The sequence below is a fragment of the Oculina patagonica genome, chromosome 5 (assembly GCF_052425735.1).
Source record: "Oculina patagonica isolate OP01 chromosome 5, crgOcupat, whole genome shotgun sequence".
NCBI lineage: Eukaryota > Metazoa > Cnidaria > Anthozoa > Scleractinia > Oculinidae > Oculina > Oculina patagonica.
Window position 1 is genome coordinate 24,323,467 of NC_135762.1, and position 22,920 is coordinate 24,346,386.

At 37.2% G+C, this 22,920-nt stretch overlaps 1 protein-coding gene across 1 annotated transcript in view; it reads left to right on the forward strand.

Annotated features, from left to right (window-relative positions):
- The first annotated feature begins 2,027 nt into the window (after positions 1-2,027).
- The window catches only part of LOC144653449 (sushi, von Willebrand factor type A, EGF and pentraxin domain-containing protein 1-like), a 28,775-nt gene continuing 7,882 nt past the window's right edge, over positions 2,028-22,920 (forward strand). Inside the window, exons 1-4 of the mRNA XM_078513443.1 lie at positions 2,028-2,172; positions 13,995-14,180; positions 21,212-21,415; positions 22,681-22,890. Of these exons, the coding sequence (XP_078369569.1) occupies positions 2,067-2,172; positions 13,995-14,180; positions 21,212-21,415; positions 22,681-22,890 (706 nt within the window). The 5' untranslated portion in view covers positions 2,028-2,066. The remainder of the gene's footprint in view (positions 2,173-13,994; positions 14,181-21,211; positions 21,416-22,680; positions 22,891-22,920) is intronic.

Below are 22,920 nucleotides of genomic sequence, written 5' to 3' on the forward strand. Positions count from 1 at the left end.
CAATCAACCGTCAAGAATATCGGATTTGCAAATTTAAAATTACGTAAGATCATGCGCAGCTCATTCTTTACAAAAGTGCGGCTGTGTCGCACGCCATCTTTGATATGAACCTTTGAAAAAGTTTCTTTGCGAGGGATCTGTTCTTTCTTGAATTTTAATATCATGAAAGGCAAGTTTGGTCCAAACAAGGTTGCGCGAGTATTACAAGTTTTACAACAAACATATTTTCAAGATGGAAGTTTAGACTAGTGCAAAGATTTTCAAAAAATATTGTTGTCGAAATTCTAGGACGACATAGGTGTTACGAGAAAATGCTTGTGAAATACAAGCTTCGTGGCAATGGTTTCCAACTAGACATTATCCATAATTTATCACTAACGGAACGTGACTTGGGAATAAACTTGTTCTGCTTTTGATTTTTTGCACCTCTGTGCGAAGTGTGAAAGAAATTCATAATGATTAAACATTGGAACTAAATACATCTGAAAAAGTCAGTAAAACGTGCAAAGTTTGAAAGAAAATTAGACAGCTATTTCTAGAAAGAGCGGTTACAAAAAGTAGTTCCTTATTTTATCTTATTCTTTCTCTCGACACCCGTGTGTACACAATCGACTTCCGTAGCTAACACAGCTGGAAAATAGAAAATATTTCAAAACAGCAATAAGAAAAAGTTTTATCGTTTAAAAATGGACTTTGCTGAGATGCAAGCTCATTTTTTTCAAGGTCGCCTCACGTTAAAAATATTTTCTTGATGATTTCGGCATTGCTTATCCTAGAATTATGCAGGACGCGTGTCTCATATCAACCTAGTAAATGGCCCAGCTCGCCACGAGTCTCTCGTAGCTCAGTGGTTAGAGCGCCCAACCGGTATCTGGGAGGCTAGGGTTCGATTCCAGTCGGGGGATCTAAAGCTAATCATTACAACCTTGCCTCTCTGTGTCAAATTTTAAAAATTTAAATTGTTAATTTACTCAGAGAAAGAGAAAAAACAACTTCCCGTAATTTTGATGGAAATACGTCAAATACGGGGGAGTGAAACAAGTATTGGGCAGCTGATCTTATTTTTTAAATGATTTTAATTTTATGAGGTTGTGAAATTTTCAGCGCCACGCGCGCAAGTTGCCTTTCTCAATTCAGAAATTTAAATCGGGGACTCAAAATTTTTCTTTGTCCCACACTCATTTCATTAATGTCAGTGAACAATTCTTCGTCATGAATAGACATGTTTTAACTGCTAAGCTAATGGTTATCGCTTTACCGAAACTCTTAGTAAATTTATTTGTTTTGAGAATATCTAATTTGGAATCTCCAACTTCTCACAAATGCTGTTTTCAAAGTGAATTTTTTAAAAGTTCTAACTGCACGGCTATTAGGTGAAGTATATTTACAGACCGTCGTTTTTATACAAGTATTGGAATATTTCAGAGGAGTTAGATAATTAGATGGCGATTATAAAGAAAAAATGACAATTACTAAAGCACATTTAAAGCAAAGACAAAAGAAAGAAGTAGAATTTCTTCAGAAAGCTTGTAACTGTATTTTAATACAGTTACAAGCTTAAAACAAGATGTTCGGCAAAAGGGCTTGTTGGTTTTTTCATTTGCATTTGCATTGAATGTGTTCTAGTGTAATAAAGTATTATGTATAATAATGTTTGTTCATGATGAATTGGTCACTATGACACGTAAACTGAGAAAAGCTTTAATATATGAAAAAATATATGAAATGTTGGATAATTGAATCATTTTCCTCGGGTGTATGTTACAATTTCACCGTTAATTGATTTTAAAAATAATGTTTTACTTTTCTAGGTAATAAAATGGGTGTAGTTATGTTATTGATATACAGTGTAATCAAACATGTGACAAAATTCGAGGTCCTTATTTTATCAGCCTTCTACCTTAGTCTAATGCATTCAAAAATTGTTTTCACAGCTGTTGTTGTCAGTCAACGAAAATTTACAGAAACGGTTAACTAACGAGATAAATGATTTTACATTTAGCTTTATCGATCATATTGAAGTTCATTCTGTCGCACAGCAGCATATTGTTTAAGCTGACAACTAAATGGCGTTAAGAGTTGCAGCGTTTACCGCTTATGGTTTGCTGTTCTCAGTTTTTATTTCAGCGGCTTACAGCTGCCCTGAAGGGTATTACGGTTCGCCCTGCCAAGGTAGGCTAAGAAAACTAAAGCATTTGTGGCTTAAGCGACTCTTAACTACACGAAGGTCTCAATGGGGCGGTGGCTTTTCGGTTAACGATTAATGCTTTGGCTTTTCAGACTAACGGTTAATTTCCTTCCGAAATGGTCAACAGAAGTGTTAAAAATTAATTCCCATTGTTGTAAAACATTTTTTAAGGTCTTTGGACCATTCTAAGCTGAAAAAGTTATCCAGCCTATTTTGTTTTTAATTATTTTACTGCTAATTTCCACGAGGCAGTTAAGTTTCAGATCAAACGATCCTTCGCCGAACTTCTTGGCTGGGTCGTTATACTGTTAAAAGAGTTTAGTATAATGGTTAAAATGTTTCAATGTTTACGCCAAACACGGCTGAATTTTTGGCTATATTACTGCTAACGGTGAATCCCTTTTGCTTTCGATTTTTGTTCTTCAACATTACATTAACTTGAACATAACAAATTTGGTTTCAGATGATTTAAACGAACTGTTTCTCGGCTCGGCGCACGTGCATGCTATAACGTTATAGCTCGTTCGATCAAGTTGTTTAAGATACAATCCAAAGCACACGACTCTTGCGGGAAATTTTTCTTTGAAAATCTCGCGGTCATTTGCAAAACATGGCAATAGAGGTGTATTTCTCGTTAGTATTTCTTTTGTTTGTTCCCACTTCGATGCTTTATGTACTTTTGTCACTTCATTATCAAACACTTGTATTGCAGTAATCACGATAAACTTGAGATAAAATGAAGCTTATGCACTTTCGTATGTACAGGCTGTTATGTGTACAACCAAAAAGAATGATGCACACATTTCGCAGAAAATATATGTCAACGGATTTAAACAGAAAAGTTTGAACTTAGAGTATTGAGCATCGACTTTATTGTTGGCCTGTGGGATTTATTCTGGACACACGCACGAGTTATCTACACTCTTTTTTATATAAGAATATTGTTTTTCCGGTCGTGGATGAATATTCTTATTTTTTTGCTCTTTTCCTGCTGAAAATATTCTTGTAAATTTTCGATTTAGAATATGCTGGGATATCAATTACAAGTGTTTGTTGTGATAACGTATTGCAGAAAGAAGAATTCTGTACGGTTTAGTTGAAAACATAAAATTGTACTGAATTTAAAAATTTTATACACTCAAAATTATTTGCAAATTTTTAGCCTCGGTATTCTTATAAAATATATTCTTACTGTACTGAGGACAAAATTTTGTGTTCGTGTTTTACTATTTTCAAAAACAAGTTTAAGTTTCACGTTTATTTTTAGCCGCTCTAATAAAATTACAAGGAAACGTAATTGTTCGATTTGTTTATGTTTATATATTCCATAGGCATTCTGGCTTGATTTTGTATCATTTTCCGTTATTTTCTGACTTTCTAAGAAAATGTTAAAATCAAAGATGGCAGTTCCAAGATTGGGACTCTAATGACCTCGCGTGACGTCATATGACGTCATAGTCAGCAGAAATTATGTCATGTTGTTGGGCTTTCTACTCTGTGCAATTAACAAGTCGACAACATTTTTCCATGGTCTACCTCTTATAAACCAAAGAAATGACGTCAGAAAATGTTCAAAACTCAAGTGGAACCACAAGCCCTTAGACGAGTGGTTTCAGTGCAAAGTTTTGTACATTTTATGGCGTCATTTGTATGGACTATAAGAGTGTAGACCATGGAAAAATGTGGTCGATTTGTTTTAAATCATAACAAACTCGAACAAGTATTTATCAAAAGCGATGCCTGACCGTGAAGAAACTTTGCCGGGAGGTTGTAAAGATTCCGGTCCGACACGTAAAAACGACAATGATACAAAAGAAGATTAGCAAGAATCAAAGAATAACAATTTTGATTACCTCTTATCCTCTCGTTAAGTGTGTGCCCATCGCTAGAGGCGAGCAAGATGACTTTTCTTTCTGAAGATCTTGTTAGCGCTCGTTTAGCATTGAGCGTCGACAGTTCGCTGTGTCCGCTGCCGGTTCGCTAGCACCGTTCACCTCAGTTAGACAAAAAACTCAAAAGCCTGGTAAATTTTCTGTTGACAAATCACCTGAGTAGAAGCCCAATTCTGATTTCCGAAAACAAATGCGTACTTGATTCAAACAAAACAAGATGAAATTCGCTTTCATTCATGGAAACCAAACTTACACATTTTTAGCCCGCGCGTGTGTGTGGCGTGATCTGACTTCACTCTCATGGTCTATACTCTCATCGACCATGGTTTTTGACCAATCAGCGCCACTATGAAGTTAAAACCCATGAAAAACCACTGAATTTTTTCATGGAAAATTCATGGCTTTTTCATACGTTTTTCCGGAGATTTTAATGGTTCAATTTTCATGGGTTTTTCATTGAAAATAACCATGAATACTACATGAAAATCTCATGAGAAACCCATGAAAATCCCCTTAATATTCAACGTTTCAGGACCCATGAAAAAACTCTAATGAACAAAATACCCATGAAAATGCCATGAAACAAAATGGAACCCACCATGGTTTTTAATGGCTTTTTAATGGTGATGAAAAATCCATGAATCAAAAAGCTCATTTTCATTGTGTTGGAATTAATGGGGTTTTCATGATGGCATTAAATTCATGCCCCATGAAAAATCCATTGTTTTCCCGTGAACGGTAGAATATTAATGAGTCATGAAAAAAGTAATGGCTTTTGATGACATTTTCACTACCCATGAATTTGGCCCCTCACTTGCTTTTCATGAGGCAGACAAAGACATAACCAACATGGAAAATTAGTCTTAAACTGCTTTTCCAAAGTTGAATCAAGTACATGTACAATGTACATGTGATTCTGGTGGTTGTTAAAATGAAAATGGAAATCATAATAATTTATCAAAGCAATGAAAAAAAGAAAACATACAAAAACTTACCAAATTGGTGAGTTCATACAGTGTACTTTTGCTGAAGTGTAAATGTAGAATAGATGTAGAAATAGATGTACAATCTTCATTTCATTATCACATACTGTAGCTTCCATTCACTTGAGCAAGCTCAGGTTTTCCAAACAGCAAACATCTTCGGAAGTAACACACGTTACTTGCAATTGGCTGCTCATTGTCAGATACTCTTGTCATAATGATTTTGTTGCAAAAAGCAAGTTAACTTGTTACAGTCACCTTCTCTTTTAATTAGTTTCTGATGCCTACTGCAAAATTAAATGAAATGCCTGCCAAAGTAAGACGACACGTTTTTTGCCTCTTTGATCCTAAATTTATTAGAATAAATCCACTTAACCAAACAATTTTCATTTTTCATCATTGATACAAAATAAATCATAGCATCAACTAAGTATTGTAATTTTGATTAGTTTTAGAAATTAAAATTACACTGTACATTTGATTAATTTTTGCCTCTAAAAATAACACAGGAAGGATGATTCGGGGACAACAATTAGTGGTTACAACTGCTGGCCTGCAATATTTTTTTGACACTTCAAAAAAAATTATTATTTATTATTATTATTGAAAAATTTGACAAATTTCCTCATGGTACATCTGCAAAAAAGTAAAAACAACAGTACATGTATATTAATATTGACGAGAAACTTAAATCTGTACATTAAATCTATAAACCCCTAGGTAACGAAGTCCTCAGTTTTGTTAACATTTATTCACCAAAGTGGGGGTGAATAGTGGTGGATATTTACCTCGCCCTGCGGTAAATATCCACCATATTGACCGACCCTGAGGTGAATAATAAGTATACATGTATACCACCCAAGTAGAATAACTAGAGGACTAAAACATCACTTTTAGTAAACAAAGCGATGCGCAAAGGCGTGAATATACACTGTTCACATTGTATAGTACCGGTACTTTGCTAATTAACCAATCAGCACACGCAAAAAGCACTATTCACTTGTGTGGTACATGACAGTACATGTATATATACTAACAAAATATATTTTCCACACCAGTTACAGGGATGTAGCTAAGAAAAAACTACGCCATCGTATGAATGTGGTCACTCATTTGGACACATACATGACGATTGTATGTTTTAAGATCTGGCAAAAATGGCGTCGCTCACAAAAGTACCAAATATTCTATTTAAAGAACACAAACAAAATAATAACTGTGCAATAAAATGCACTACAGTTTATAAATGTAAGCTTGATGCAGTGACTGCAGTGCCACTCCCAGTTGAAATAACTGAGGGCCTTCTGTGTAAGAATTTTTAAAATGCAGCCTTCACTTCAGAGCAGATTTCAATCTGAACAGAAATGACAAAAAGCTGACTTCATTCACCCATTCAAGTACAGAGCTGCCATTTTCAAATAGAACTGTTGATCAATTGGACTTTCAATCTTGACTTTGGAATAACTACATTTAGTCTTGTTTGCTTCGCTATTCAATAAAAATTTTCAAAAAATTTTCTGTAATGTGAACGTTGATAAAGTTTTCATGTGACGATAAAATATTATTCATGGTCCACTCAGGCTACAATCCAGACTGGATTAGCTTCTGTTAATGTCTGATTGTTTTGGAACCAGTCTGGTAGGGATCCAAAACTGGACCCGCAAAATACCATGTCCAGTTTACAGGTAATTTGGATCCATTCCAGACTGGTTCCAAAATAGTCTGATGTAAAGGCTTATCCAGTCTGTTATTTTGACCCAAATCTTTTGGAACTGGTCCCTTGTATGGCTTGTATACCCCAGTTAAGTAGGCTACTATCTAAATACGGAAAGCTTACTACTGTATGACAGTCTGGCTTCATGTGCATGTACAGTACATGCATTTATCTCATGCTTTGAAGATTACAGCCAAACCGAAACCTAAGCCCCTAGTTTGCTGTATTTTTTAAACCAGCTCAGTTTAGATTTTTGGAGCAAATTTCTGAATATGAATAAACAATTAAATTGAATCAATCTCTCGAATCCGACATTCAAAATATTAAATCTTTGGAAAAAACCTGATACATGTTGTGTACTAGAGATGAAAAACGTTGTGCAGACATCATGGAATTTGCCAAGCAGCGAACAAAACCCAGGAACGCATGAGTAAACAGCTTTACATTGCGACCATTCTCACATCCAAACACAGGCAGACAAGTCTCTGTGTTTGAGGCGCCGTGACGTAAGCGTCACGTTATGCACTATTTGATCCCATACATTACAATCACTGTAATTTGTAACAATTGACCTCGGCTTGAGTCAACTGATCATGAGAAATGCTCCATAAAATACTGAATTTCACATCTTCTGATCCCAAGACCAATCAAGTGAATTCAAGCAAGCATAATTATAAATCCGGTCAGTACAAAATGCAGACTGCAGACTGCAGATTGCAGACTGCAGACTGGGTACAAAATGCAGCTAATAAAAACTTTAAAAACCTGCACTTTCCAAATGTTCGATGCTCATGACAGTTCGATAAACGGTACATTTACTGGAGACCTTTACTAGAAATAGGTTCCTAACATCATTTGATACACCAATACATGCTAAAACAGAAATGTCAAACGGTATTATCTAGGAATATATCATAGGAATATTTCCAGACTAAAACCTACAGAAAAATAATACTATACGATTAAGAACAGTTTGCAATTGAGGGTTATATAACCAAAGCCAAACTAACTATTTGACAAATCACAGAACGCAGACAATCCGGTGAGTCAACTAAAACTTGAATCTAATACATGTAGCCGGCACAAAGCGCCGGAAAACGTATGCGAGCGAGCCACGATTGGTTTCAGATTTTTTTTCTGACTGGCTTACAAAGAAACAAGAGTTTTTTTAACGAAGCACTAAGCATACTTATGCAAAACTAAAGCAAATGCAACTACTTTCGGCACTCCGGGAAGTGAAAACTGCTCTAGTCAGAAAACCAGTTGTACTGGATTTGTTTTTTAAACTGTTCCTCGTCGACTTTTAATTTGTTCTTTATTTCTTGAAGTTTCTTCGTTATTGCAAGCAAGGGCCTAGGTCGTAGAGAAAATACACTCTGATAAATTGTCACCTCTGAGCAAAATTCTATTATCCTCTGGTAGTCAGCATGAATCCTGTTGGGGGATATTTCTTGGTTCGTAACTAACAAGTACAAGAACAGCGCTTCTATGACGTGCACTTCGTCTTCCAACCAGCTTGTAGCAATGGGCTCTTCTGTCTTGTTTTTCATATATGCTTTGTCAGTTTGCTTGATATCTTTTTGCAGGTCTTGTTTTTGTCTCTTTCTTGGTACTGGATTAGAGATGTCTCTTTCCTGATTTTTTTCCATGGATTTTCTGCCATACGGGTTCGCGCACAAACGACAAGAACATTTATTACTGCATCCTCGAAGAGAACGAAAACACGGACAGCGCGACTTGTAGTATTTGCAAAATTCATTTTTCCCTGTCTTCCCTGCTGCTCCGCGACCACACGAGCATCCTGCTTCATTGTTAGTGGAAATGTTATCCTCGACCTGCAAATGCTTTGAAAAATTGTTTGTTTTGATTTTGATTTTTTTATTTCCTTGTCGTGGCGACCTTTTCAGTGCAAATTCCTGATCAAAATTTAGGGCGTCAGAGGTCAATATTTCTGTCTGCTGGAAACAATACAGTTGTTTAGCATTAAGTTTACTCTTTTTTATATTAGTCTATAATTTCTTCGTTTTATATTTCCTTGATCTTTTATCAGTATGCCTTTTGCAATGCAAACTGTAATCATTTATGGTGCAGCAAATAAAGCATGTTGTTGTGTGTGCAATCTTGTGTGCAGTCAATGTGTTTTAAAACGACTTCCAGTAAATTCCTTGAGTGAATACGAGATGTACCTATGTTGCAACGATGCGGACGTTTTAAAATTAAATATTATTAAACTTTTGCGCCAGTGTAGAAGTGTGAAAAGACAAATAATGGGAAAATAATAATTGAGAAAAGAAATAATATGAACTTTTCAGGATTTATCGTCTGTGGCTGTATTCCTATGGTAGAATTCTAATACAAATCAACAATTCATGAGACACAGACTGGATATTCTTATTTTTCTGTAGGTTTTAGTCTGGAAATATTCCTATGATATATTCCTAGATAATACCGTTTGACATTTCTGTTTTAGCATGTATTGGTGTATCAAATGATGTTAGGAACCTATTTCTAGTAAAGGTCTCCAGTAAATGTACCGTTTATCGAACTGTCATGAGCATCGAACATTTGGAAAGTGCAGGTTTTTAAAGTTTTTATTAGCTGTTTAAAGGTTTTTCCGTTTAGAGAAACAAAGGATTTGATACGGTTCAGTTAATTAGAAAATATTTAGGGTGCGTTCGTTTGGGATCAATCTGGAATAAGAATAATTGGAATAATGCGAGTTAGCGTTCGTTTGGCTGCTCTTCTCATTACGAAATACTTGGATTACATTCTGGCTATTCTGCTCCTATGAGCAGAATAGCCGGAATATATTCCGGAATATTCTTATTCCAGAATATTCCCAAACGAACGCACCCTTAATTGTATTGCATTTACATTTTTTCAGCTCAAAATTATATTTCTTTCATAATCTCAACCTCGGGTTTATTATTAAAATATTTTTAGAACTTGGCAACTTTCAGCCTCAAAATTTTTATTAACTGTATTCTTATAAAAAAAGAGTATAGTTTTTAATCGGGCAATCTTGCTGGCAAGGATTCGTTATTGTTGTATCGTTGTTTGTTAATAAAGTTATGTTGAAGTTCTCCATTATCTTAAATGTCGCCCTTTTTAAGGCCCAAAACAGAAAAATGGCAACGTATTCAAGGGGAGGAGAAGCGTTCCGTGAACCTATGTTCCTACCGATCCTATGTTCCTACTGATCCTGTGTTCCTACTGATCCCGTGTTCCTACTGATCCTGTGTTCCTACTGATCCTATGTTCCTACTGATCCTATGTTCCTACTGATCCTGTGTTCCTACTGATCCTGTGTTCCTATTGATCCTGTGTTCCTACTGATCCTATGTTCCTACTGATCCTATGTTCCTACTGATCCTGTGTTCCTACTGATCCTGTGTTCCTATTGATCCTATGTTCCTATTGATCCTATGTTCCTACCGATCCTGTGTTCCTATTAATACTGCGTTCCTACTGATCCCATGTTCCTACTGATCCTGACAACATACCTTACAGTTGCAGAGGCATGACGTCAGTCGTTCTCGTTCCGTGAACCTATGTTCCTACCGATCCTATGTTCCTACTGATCCTGTGTTCCTACTGATCCCGTGTTCCTACTGATCCTGTGTTCCTACTGATCCTGTGTTCCTATTGATCCTATGTTCCTATTGATCCTATGTTCCTACCGATCCTGTGTTCCTATTAATACTGCGTTCCTACTGATCGTGTGTTCCTACTGATCCCATGTTCCTACTGATCCTGACAACATACCTTACAGTTGCAGAGGCATGACGTCAGTCGTTCTCGTCGTAGAAACCTACCTGATGGTTGTACACGTTTGTGACGTCAGTCAGGTTTGTGACGTCAGTCAGGTCGTCGTACACGAGCCATGAGGTTTGTGACGTCAGTCAGGTCGTCGTACACGAGCCATGAGCCCAGTTTTAAAACCGACAGTAGAATCCCGATTTCTCGAAACCTCCGATTTCTCGAACAATCTTCGTTTCCTTTATGAAGTACTTTATTCTTTTTTACCCCAATTTCTTAAAGCAGTTTTCGTTTTCCTAGGTTCATTGAAGAAAATACAGTATGAACAATGGCAGCCCGTACGTTGGCAAACAACTGATAGCATGAATAGTATCCATGCTAATAGATCATTTTAAGTGCTAAAAATCAATTCAAGCTTACCTTTTACGAAGTCATCAATCCAATATGGCTGGAAAGTGCATTTTTTCGAAGGTGATTCGCCGATTAAGAAACTATTTCAATTTGGATTTCAACCAAGCACGAGTCGCTAAAACTCAACGAAACATGGCGGCGGTGAAATTCAAATTGTCCCGGAACAAATCACGTGGTCTGTGAAAATTAATGATTAAACGCGCACGTGACACTCCCGTGCCTAATTTGGAACGAAGCGTTCTTGATCTCTACTCTGGCTCTAAAACAGTTCTAAACGACTGAAACGAGGGGTAAATTTTCGAATTCTCGTTTGGATTGCAAGCATAAGCTGCCTTTTATAAAAAAATCTTGGATTCCAAGCAGAATGCTCCTCTTGTAAATGTATTTGTTTAATGATTATTTAATTCACAGATGGCATTTTTAAAGTGCCATGAATGCGTAGCCTCCCGAGTGTCAGGTCGGTAACTCGCTAACAGTAGCCTGTTTCACATGCTAGCAACTCGCTAGCCTGCGTATTACGAGGGTAGCACAAAAAAGCATAAACAATACTAACAAACCAGTGGCCCTCTAAAATTATTTACAATAAAATATAAAATACACTAGAATACGAAAAACTATGGATAAACTGTGTTCAAAACCGCCAGCTACACTGTATAAAATATCCTGAACTCAGAAGCCTAATACGAGAGGTTTTAAAGCTTTTATAAGTCGGTCTATTTTTCCTCAGATCCTTGCAAATCAAGAATAAAATAAACTAACACGACACAATACTTGATACAGAATCGAAACCAAGGATTATTTTCGTGACTGTGTACTCTTTATGTCTCCAGGCAGCATTCAACAAAGAGACCAAGTGTTGTTTACTTTTATCACACATACACCAGGAAGCTGAAGTTTGGAGAAGTTCACAGAATACTTATAAGCACTCCCATGCTGTTTATACAAAGGACAAAAACTTTGATGTCGTGCTATTTCTAGCTCTGTCCTCTTCTAAGTTGACTGTAAATAATGCAGGCCAAAGCACTGCAGGTCTAGTGGAACAGCTTAAATTATATTGATTCATTATTGTATAGTGTTTTACATTGTGGACTGAATCAGTACTTTTGCTGCAAGTCATTAAAGATTTCTTTCAAAGCATTTACATGAATACAGTGGCACTTTTCTCTTCAGCATTTTCATGAAACTGAAATTTCATGATGATTTCATGATATTTCATGACTCATTATTATTTTTTTTTTCATGGCTTTTTCTTGATGTGTTTCCATAAGTGGTGTTTCATTGAAAATTCATGACCCATGAAAGCCAGGCCCTATTTAATTCATGGGTCAGGAAAACACTTTAACTTTTTTCCACGAGAATTTAATGACCACAGATGAGGCCATGAAAAAGTATTTTGCAAGATTCACCAGTCATGAAATGATGTTCATGGTCTTTTCAAGGGATTTTCATGGGATTTTAACAAATCCGAGTTTCATAGTGGCGCGCGAGAATTCTCTCCGTTTTGAAATAAAATAATATTGCTGCGCCTTAATACAACTAAAACTCTGGGGAGGGGTTCCATCCACCAAACTCCCACCCCCACTTGTACGATCGTGTGGGTATGAATTTGCTTCTACGTCGGAGGGTTAACTTTTAAGTTATGAGCTCCCTCTAACACATATTATTTGCAATTAACAAAAGAATAATGACAAGGTCAATGGAAGAGTAGAACGTAAGCATTATTTATATTTAGGTAACGCAAACTAACGCTTTGAAAATTAAACCTCGCTTAATTTTTATTCATACTTGTAAAGACGCGAACCAACGCTTTCATTTGAACATCAAGCCTCGCTTAACTTTTTATTCATACTTGTGAAGACGCGAACCAACGCTTTGAACATGAAACTTTGCTTATCTCTTTATTCACTAAGATTTTGATGGCGCGAACTTTAAATGCTCTAAAATTTGGTTCTGCATCATAAAACTGACCTCAGCAGATTCATTGTTGAGTAGTCTGACGTAGAAGAAGATAAAAACTTATGACGCATATTTTTATCGCCAGTCCATAGGATGGAGAGCTACTAGATAGGCGATTGAAATATATCTTTTGTCGATTTAAAGCGACTGCAAATCGAGTATTGCCGATCAACCTTTAATTAGAGCAATCTTCTTCCCTACTAGGCACCCCACGGTAGCCACTTGCACCGTTCGTATAATTTGGCAATCGGAAAATTTCAAACGCTCCCTAGGTAACTTGCAATTGAGCTCTTGCTGCCCTTGATAATAGTTGACCACATAAGGTCAAAATCATCACTAAACTTAATATCACCGAATGAGCCGCTTTTCTTAATATGTTGTTTATAATTTAAAAGCATAATTAGGCTAAAAAAGTGAAAATCGATAGAAGTGAAGGAAAAAAAGAAAAGATAGGCACATTTATATGCTAAGAGAGGAAACTGTAAATGACGATCATCTTGACAACAATTCAAAAGTACTCCAAATGAAGAAAAGTAATGAGTGTTTCTGACGACTTCGACTGTGCATTCAAACAGTTGCTTGTGTCATCATACGGAGAAAAAAAAAAACAATCGTGTAATATCTACTTTAACTTTTGAAAATGCGTGAAACCCTTGTGTTCTGAGTCCTGGACTTGTGCAATAAGGGACTAATTATTCCCAGACGAAATACAGATAAAAACGTCTTTTGAAGTTTGTTTGTTTGTTTGTTTGTTTTTTAACCTACTAGATGCCAAGCGTTGACAATTCTTTTTCAACACTGACTAAAATTTGTTTTAAAATTCATTTTTCGTCCGATTTGGCTGAATTTGACCAATTTGTTATTAGAAAACTCCACTGGAAAGTCAGCACTTCCATCAATATTTGAAATTTAACTTACCTTAATGTTTCAAATTTTTAATTGGCTTGTAAAATGATTATACATGTCATTTTTACCAAAAGAAGAAGAACGGGAAATATCAAAGCCAGGTACATGCATGGGTCTTATTACTAAATAAACTTGACCTCATACCTAATTTAGATCTAATGTTGTACATATAATTTTTTACTTAGTACGCCATTGTGAAACCTTAATGGCTCCTTCCAACGCCGTCATGGGTGACTGCTCTACTGAATATTCATCTGTTTGCCACATGAAATGTAATGAGGGGTACGAACCTGTCGGGAGCATTGAAAGAAGATGTGAGGTGACTGCTGATGATGTCATGGCATGGTCTGGGATACCGTTGTCATGTGTCGGTTAGTGAACACTTAATAGCTGCAGTTTTATAGAGCGTCATTTAATGAGTGTCCCAATACCAAACTTTAAGTGTAATAATACTCCATAATTTTCGAGCTTTTTTAAAAGTTCGCGGACACCGTACCTCACCGATTTCGCTGAAATTTGGCATGCAGTCTTGTTTTAGGGTCCTAATTACCAAATGGATATTAAAAAGTTTCAATTCTTTTTATTTTGGAAAATACCGAGAAGGCCGATTTGAAGCGTCCGTGACGGCCCGCCAACATGGCGGATCGAAGGTGTTCTTGTTACTTCGACACTGAACCTGCCGTCACAGTTTCTCGATCATACTTGGTATAGTTATAAAGAACTATCTTTCTTCTTTCTATATATTAAAATAGATTCGGCAAATGTTGAGTTTGGATGATCAACGGCCAAGAAGTTCGAAGGTATGTTAACGATGTTTTGAACAGTCTCAAATTTACCACAAAATGAAAGGCTAATAACTCAACTGTTATCTCGAATTAGAACAAGCCATTTACCATGAACAAAGCTTGTTCATTGGTGAATTGATTCCATTAATAAAAAAATTGAGGAAATGTAACCGTTAAGAATAAAAAATTATGGAACCTCTAGTAAATTGTCCATTTCAGCGCCATTTCAGCGGATCAGCTCGGGAGAAACATGAAAGGGTTACAGTCGTTTATAATAAGCAGTTTTCAGGTATTCTTTGCTTATCTTAAACAAATACATAATCTTTGCCAAAGATATGGCGATTTTTGAGCGTACGATCGTTTCTCCAAATTTTTATGTCGGCAACTTTATTTTATTTGTTGTCAAGATTATACGCTGTTGTTATTCAATATTCGTTTCACAAGAACTTCTGTTGCTCGCATTTCCCAAATCACTGTTTAAGAAATTGCCCATTCCGTAACAGGGTCATTCTTACTTTTTCTTTAAAAATTACTAGGAAAGCAAGAATGCCATAGAACGGTTTTATACTAGTGAAAATACCTGTCAGACATAACTTCAACTGTTTGTGTTATCTGGCTGTTTTCACAAATATGCAAATTAATGAATTCTTAAAGTGCCTATCTTTAACTATTTCACGCTTAAAGATTCCTCAAAATCTTTTCGCCTACCTTTTGGCCAAACGAAGTTTTGTGTCTCCAGGCAGAATGCTCGTTATCAGCAATAAAAGTCGAAGAGATACAGAAGCTCGAGTAAAATTCTAACTGCTGTGAAATGAACATCGTTTGAGCTTGACGTGTATTTATAGATTGCGCTCGAGCTCCGTTAATTAAGTTTATTCATTTGGCGATCAGATAAAAATCAATGAATGATCAGAGTTATTAAAGTCCATTTCTAAGCACTAGAGACACGGAAGTTTGTTTCAGAAGCATTTATGCATAGAAATACCGGTTTATTTTTGAGCGGTAAATCTGCATTTATAATAGCTGGGAGTTTGGGGTGTTTTTTGGTGTTGTTTTTTTTGAGGGGGCTCGGGGGGGGGGGGGGGGGGGGAGGGGGGTTTGGAAGTGGTGCCTTCGTATCCTCTTTTGTTCTTTTACACGATGGCCTGAATTTGGAACAGTTCGGGGAATGGATTATCAATTACTCTTCGTTATGCCACCCCTTAATGTGGGAGCGCCGCGCCTCAATTCACGATAAAAAATTTATGGCCGCCCGGTCCATTTATGTAGTTCTTCGCCAGGTCTCTCAATAGGCAGGTTACGAGCCTAGTGGCCCATCAGGCCGGAGCTCATACCGGTTTCCGCAACGTGAAGCGACAACGAGTATTTTTTACTCCACCCGGATGGGATGCTATTCCATCGCAGGGTTACCTCCCTTCCCGAAAAGCTAAAGATTGACTGGTAATCATTTTTAAACCTTGGTAAGGAAAGGGACTCTGGGAGTTGAGAGGCTTTCCAAAGAACTTAACGCATTGTCCCCCAAAAGCTCTATCCAGGACTGTTTGGTCCAGAGTCCAGCGCAGTGACCATTATTAGGCCATCACGCTCCCCAACCGTGTAAGAAAGTGCAAAAATCTGCTTGTATAAGCCCTGGGGTTGTACAGTTTGGTACGAAATGTGGGCTTTTAAATGTGGTAGGTCTTATATCCGTGGTTGGGGTGCGGTGGCTTAAAGCGAAATTAAAAAACTTCTTGTTTTCTGAAAAACGTTTTTATAAACTGATTTGAATTACATTAATGAATTAAAGGGACAGTGTCACCAAGATTTAATAAAACTTAAAACTCTCAAGACGGTAACCTGGTAGGAAAAAAGTGGCTTTAAACTTTGACAGTTGACTTGGAAGAAATATATGGGCCTTGAATTGGGAGGGCTTATGAGAGAAAAGGATAAAAAGGGGAATTTCACAGAATCTGCTCAACAGCGTACTCTCGAGCAGCTTTCATTTATCTGCCCACTGTCTTTTCCTCTCTCCAGGTTTTAGTAAGGCCGAGACCGCTATGAGTGGATTTACAATTCTTATTAACACTTTTTTGAGATTTTTAAATCCCGGTTCGAGCTTTGGGGGGATATTGCGTTGAGTTCTTCGGAAAGCCTCTGTACTATCATACCGTATTTAGTCGAATAAGCGCCGCCCCCGAATAAGCGCCGCCCTCGAATAAGCGCCGCATTTCGGACAAAAAAGTTAATAAGCGCCGCCCCCGGCGCCGCCGTCCCGATGCGGCGCTTATTCAAGGAAATCTGTTTAACTAGAAACAGAACTACAAAGCAACTCTAAAACAAACTTGGACATTTCTTTCCATCAAAAGCGACGTTCTGCAGTTCAAAGTGCTTGTTTTACCGCTCAGTTTTCTATTGAACATTCTGCAGAACAATCTTCAGCAAGAGACGACTTTTGGCAATCAGGGGACCCTATTTTAATAAATGTAAAGGATTAGAGTCTTTGTGGCGTCAAACTTTTTAATAAGCGCCGCCCTCAAATAAGCGCCGCCCTCGAATAAGCGCCGCACTGGAGGCGTAAAAAATTTAATAAGCGCCGCGGCGCTTATTCGAGTAATTACGGTAGTCCCTTTCTTCACCTAGGTCGGCGATAAGGACATACGTGATGTAAGTCATGACGCATCACGAGAGGTGTCCTTATGGAGAGGTTCGACTTTAATAAAAAAAAGTCTGAGATAACAAAAACAGCCAAGTTCTCACCTGCTTTTTTTTTGGAAAAATCTGGACGAAAAACGTTTGTATCTTTTAACTTGCCCTAAAAAGAATTGATTCGAAATTCATTTCAAATCAATGAGGAAAATGTGTTAGCTTTACTGTTATTATGTTGTTCTTGCCGCGAGTAAGCCACGCCTTCTTCGAACACGATAATTACTGATGACACAAACGTAAAGTCATGTTCAGTTCAAAATCAGCTCGCATTGTGCTTATTAACAGATGAGCTCTTTTGTTCAACATTCAGACCACTGTGTCAGAGATCTAAAGAGGATTCGGAGGCACCACTTCCACCCCCCTTCCCCCCGCCTTCCTACAACAACACCAAAATAAAAACCCAAACTCCCAGCTATTATAAATGCAGATTTACCGCTAGAAGCCGAGTATTTTTTAACCGCGTCAGTCAATAATAAACCGGTATTTCTATGCATAAATGCTTCTGAAAAAAACTTCCGTGTCTCTGGTGCTTAGCAATGGACTTTAATAACTCTGATCATTCATTGATTTTTATCTGATCGCCAAATGAATAAACTTAATTAACGGAGCTCGAGCGCAATCTATAAATACACGTCAAGCTCAAACGATGTTCATTTCACAGCAGTTAGAATTTTACTCGAGCTTCTGTATCTCTTCGACTTTCATTGCTGATAACGAGCATTCTGCCTGGAGACACAAAACTTCGTTTGGCCAAAAGGTAGGCGAAAAGATTTTGAGGAATCTTTAAGCGTGAAATAGTTAAAGATAGGCACTTTAAGAATTCCTCAATTTGCATATTTGTGAAAACAGCCAGATAACACAAACAGTTGAAGTTATGTCTGACAGGTATTTTCACTAGAATAAAACCGTTCTATGGCATTCTTGCTTTCCTAGTAATTTTTAAAGAAAAAGTAAGAATGACCCTGTTACGGAATGGGCAATTTCTTAAACAGTGATTTGGGAAATGCGAGCAACAGAAGTTCTTGTGAAACGAATATTGAATAACAACAGCGTATAATCTTGACAACAAATAAAATAAAGTTGCCGACATAAAAATTTGGAGAAACGATCGTACGCTCAAAAATCGCCATATCTTTGGCAAAGATTATGTATTTGTTTAAGATAAGCAAAGAATACCCGAAAACTGCTTATTATAAACGACTGTAACCCTTTCATGTTTCTCCCGATTATTTGCTGTTAAATGTGCAATCTATAAATACACGTCAAGCTCAAACGATGTTCATTTCACAGCAGTTAGAATTTTACTCGAGCTTCTGTATCTCTTCGACTTTCATTGCTGATAACGAGCATTCTGCCTGGAGACACAAAACTTCGTTTGGCCAAAAGGTAGGCGAAAAGATTTTGAGGAATCTTTAAGCGTGAAATAGTTAAAGATAGGCACTTTAAGAATTCCTTAATTTGCATATTTGTGAAAACAGCCAGATAACACAAACAGTTGAAGTTATGTCTGACAGGTATTTTCACTAGTATAAAACCGTTCTATGACATTCTTGCTTTCCTAGTAATTTTTAAAGAAAAAGTAAGAATGATCCTGTTACGGAATGGGCAATTTCTTAACCCTCGGACGTACAAGCAAACTCATACCCCCACCATCGTACAAGGGGGGGGGGGGGGGGGGGTGGATGGAACCCCTCCCCGGAGTTTTCGTTATATTAAAGCGTAGCGAAATTATTTTGCTCTCAGAAGAAAGCCCGTAGCTTACTCTACAAGATGGCATAATTTTAATTGGCTGTGACGTCACATGACGTCACGTGACGTCATTAGAGCCGCCATCTTGGATCCGCCATCTTGGATTTCAACATTTTCTTAGAAAGTCACAAAATAACAGAAATTGATGCAAAATCAAGTCAGAATGCTTATGGATTCGTAAAATAAACAAATCGTGCAATTCTGTTTAAAAAAAAAAACTGGAAAAAATAAAGAAAAATGTTAAAAATGACGATTTTTGGCAAGACCTGCCTGTATTTATGACGTTGCCATGGCAACGTCAAATATCATGGACACATGGTTGACATGTCAAAATTTCGGCAAAGGATGAATGAACAGCTACTGAAAGTTTCAGTACTGTAGAGTAAATCGTTTTCTCAAAATTTGGAAAAAACCTTATGGGGGGGGTGGCATCCACCCCCCCCCCCCCCTTGTACGTCCGAGGGTTAAACAGTGATTTGGGAAATGCGAGCAACAGAAGTTCTTGTGAAACGAATATTGAATAACAACAGCGTATAATCTCGACAACAAATAAAATAAAGTTGCCGACATAAAAATTTGGAGAAACGATCGTACGCTCAAAAATCGCCATATCTTTGGCAAAGATTATGTATTTGTTTAAGATAAGCAAAGAATACCCGAAAACTGCTTATTATAAACGACTGTAACCCTTTCATGTTTCTCCCGATTATTTGCTGTTAAATGAGCTGATCCGCTGAAATGGCGCTGAAATAGCCAATTTACTAGAGGTTCCATAATTTTTTATTCTTAACGGTTACATTTCCCCAATTTTTTTATTAATGGAATCAATTCACCAATGAACAAGCTTTGTTCATGGTAAATAGCTTGTTCTAAATCGAGATAACAGTGGAGTTATTAGCCTTTCATTTTGTAGTAAATTTGAGACTGTTCAAAACATCGTTAACATACCTTCGAACTTCTTGGCCGTTGATCATCCAAACTCAACATTTGCCGAATCTATTTTGATATATAGAAAGAAGAAAGATAGTTCTTTATAACTATACCAAGTATGATCGAGAAACTGTGACGGCAGGTTCAGTGTCGAAGTAACAAGAACACCTTCGATTCGCCATGTTGGCGAGCCGTCACGGACGCTTCAAATCGGCCTTCTCGATATTTTCCAAAATAAAAAGAATTGAAACTTTTTAATATACATTTGGTAGTAAGGACCCTAAAACAAGACTGCATGCCAAATTTCAGCGAAATCGGTGACGTACGGTGTCCGGCCAAAGTTCGAATCTTATAGACTATGACAATTAAGTAGTCGCAATCCTGTGAACCAATCAAAACTCGAAACAAATACTTGAAGCTGGGGATAACGTGTGTGAGGGAGTCGCGATTGGTTTTGGTTTACTTTTGAACAAGGCGGGTTTGTAAGCCAATCACTAAACACAGTAATCGTTGTGTCACCCACAAATGACCACTGCTCACCATTAGAGTTCTCAGTAGCTCAGTGGTTAGAGCGTCCGACTAGTGTACGGAAGGTCGTGGGTTCGAGTCCCATCTGTGAACTCAGAATTTTTTTCTGAGTTCTTTCTCTCCACACATCAATCCATTATTATTTAATCTTTAAAACCAAAGAAAATGTGAGCGACTTTCGACACTATTGTAAAAGCCGCTCTAAAGCTCGAAGACCTAGCTTATTAAACTAAAAATTTAACCCGTTTCATATCAGGGACCTCCTCCTTCTTCCCCCACTCCCTCCCCTTAAAAATTACTAATCTAGATTTTCTCTTTAATATAATTCCATTTATAGTGTTAGCACAATTACGATGTGCAAAGACTTATTTCAGCTATCGCTTCAAATAATTGTAGTTTGGAAAGTAATGAGGACACCAAATTTAGGGACATTTATGTGTAAAGAGAAGAAAAAAAAACAACGATTCTCTTAACAAGAATTCAAAAGTAGTGAGTAAGGTCGCTTACAAGGTTCATATGCAAAAAAGTTTTCGGGTTAAACGTGTTTTCAAACTAGATTTATCTGTTTAAACCTGAAGATAACAGTGTTACAGTGACATAAAAGAATTTGAAATCATCAGTCCAAATGATCAGCATCAGATTTCCAAATGATCAAATCGGGGTCAAACTCAGGCGGATGTTATTTATTTAAAATAACATGTTGGTCTTTTCATTTCACATTCTAGTCATCACATGCCCGTTTCTGTACGTGCCATATGCAGACCCTCCCACTGGAGATTGTACATGGCCTTCAGGAGCCCCACAGCATGAAATTACGTACAATACTCGTTGTACTTATACGTGCTTGTCTGGATATCAATTGAAGGGTTGCAAGGAGCGTGTCTGTCAACTTGATAAAACCTGGTCTGGAAAAAGCACAAGCTGTGAACGTATGTATACACCTGATTGAAGAAACGTTGACCCGTGAAAAGCCTAAACGATAAACGATGCGACACAAATGTTTACTGGGAAATCGGAAAAAGTAATCGTCTTCTGTGACAGAATGAACATAACCATACGACAGGTTGCATAAATCATGCTTTTATAGAAAAATTGAAAATATTACCTTGATTATAAATAAATGGAATACTACTAAGCTTACCAATGCTGTCTACCCATAATCTCATTCGGTCTTATCGTTCATAGTTTGAGCTTTTTACGGGTCAACGTTTCTTCAATCAGGTATACACACTACTGCAAAAACACCTAACCGTACCAATAAGCCGTATTCATTACAGCTACTCTGTCAGTTTTTATTTTTTTACTAGAAGGCGCTTTTCCATGTTTTTCAAGAAATTATAATTCACCACTTAATCTTCTCCAATTCTGATCGGTTTAAATTGACCACGTGCCACAATAGTGCTTATCCGTGGAGAGACGCTATCAGCCCATAGTGCCTGTCCGAGAAAAAATGTCCGGATGGATAGTACTCGTCTGTGAAATATTTAAATATACATATATTTTTTTGTAAACAAGCGGGCCTACAGATAAAAACAAAACACTTAGTCCACTGCATTTAGTGGGTTTCTCGTCTGGTATTGTTGCAACGGCACCCACAACGAGAACGTCACCAAACAAAACATTTAAAGAGCATACAAATAACTCTGAACTTGTGTTTTGCATCTTGGTACAATTTATAGCCGCGTGGTATGTTAGACTTTGTGTTCATTCATTTTAAATGTCTGCTTTTTCCAGTGTATTTCCAAGTCAATGCATTGTAAAAAGCCAAATTTATTTTCTATTATCATAACAAATTATTGACTACGATGTTTTCTACAAATAGCCAAATACACAGTTATGACACAAGAATAGCCAAGTGTTATCGACCACATCACTGTCCTACTAATTTGGAATTCTCTCCAAATATTGATCACTAACTCGACTAACTTTTCTACTTTAATAGATTGACTCTGAATTGCTCTAGCCGCACTTCCACAACTAATTTTCTAATAAATTGATAACTGCGGTGGGCCTCCCCTATAAGCCTGGTGGTGTCTAGGAGGTCTGCTTGCCTTAACAACTAGTTCTACTGTTATATGACTGTTATATGGCTAATAAATGATGATGATGATGATGATTATCATGAAAGAAGTTCACAAAAGCAACTTAACAAACTCGATGTAACACATGGCCAATACCATCTATACATTTTCAGAAATTTACTGTCCCGCACTATCGCTAGTTCAACCAGGTGTTACGCTATCTCCATCTTCCTGTGCCGCTGGACCAGTGGTGGTGCACTGGGTTTGTATTTTCAGCTGTCCTCACGGGTATACTTTGAATATAAATTATCCCGAAGTGGTTAGCTATGCTTTACAATGCCTGCCCAATGGTACATGGACCGAAAGCATTCCGACATGTCACGGTAGGTTCTTCTCTTATGCCGTTTTGAAAA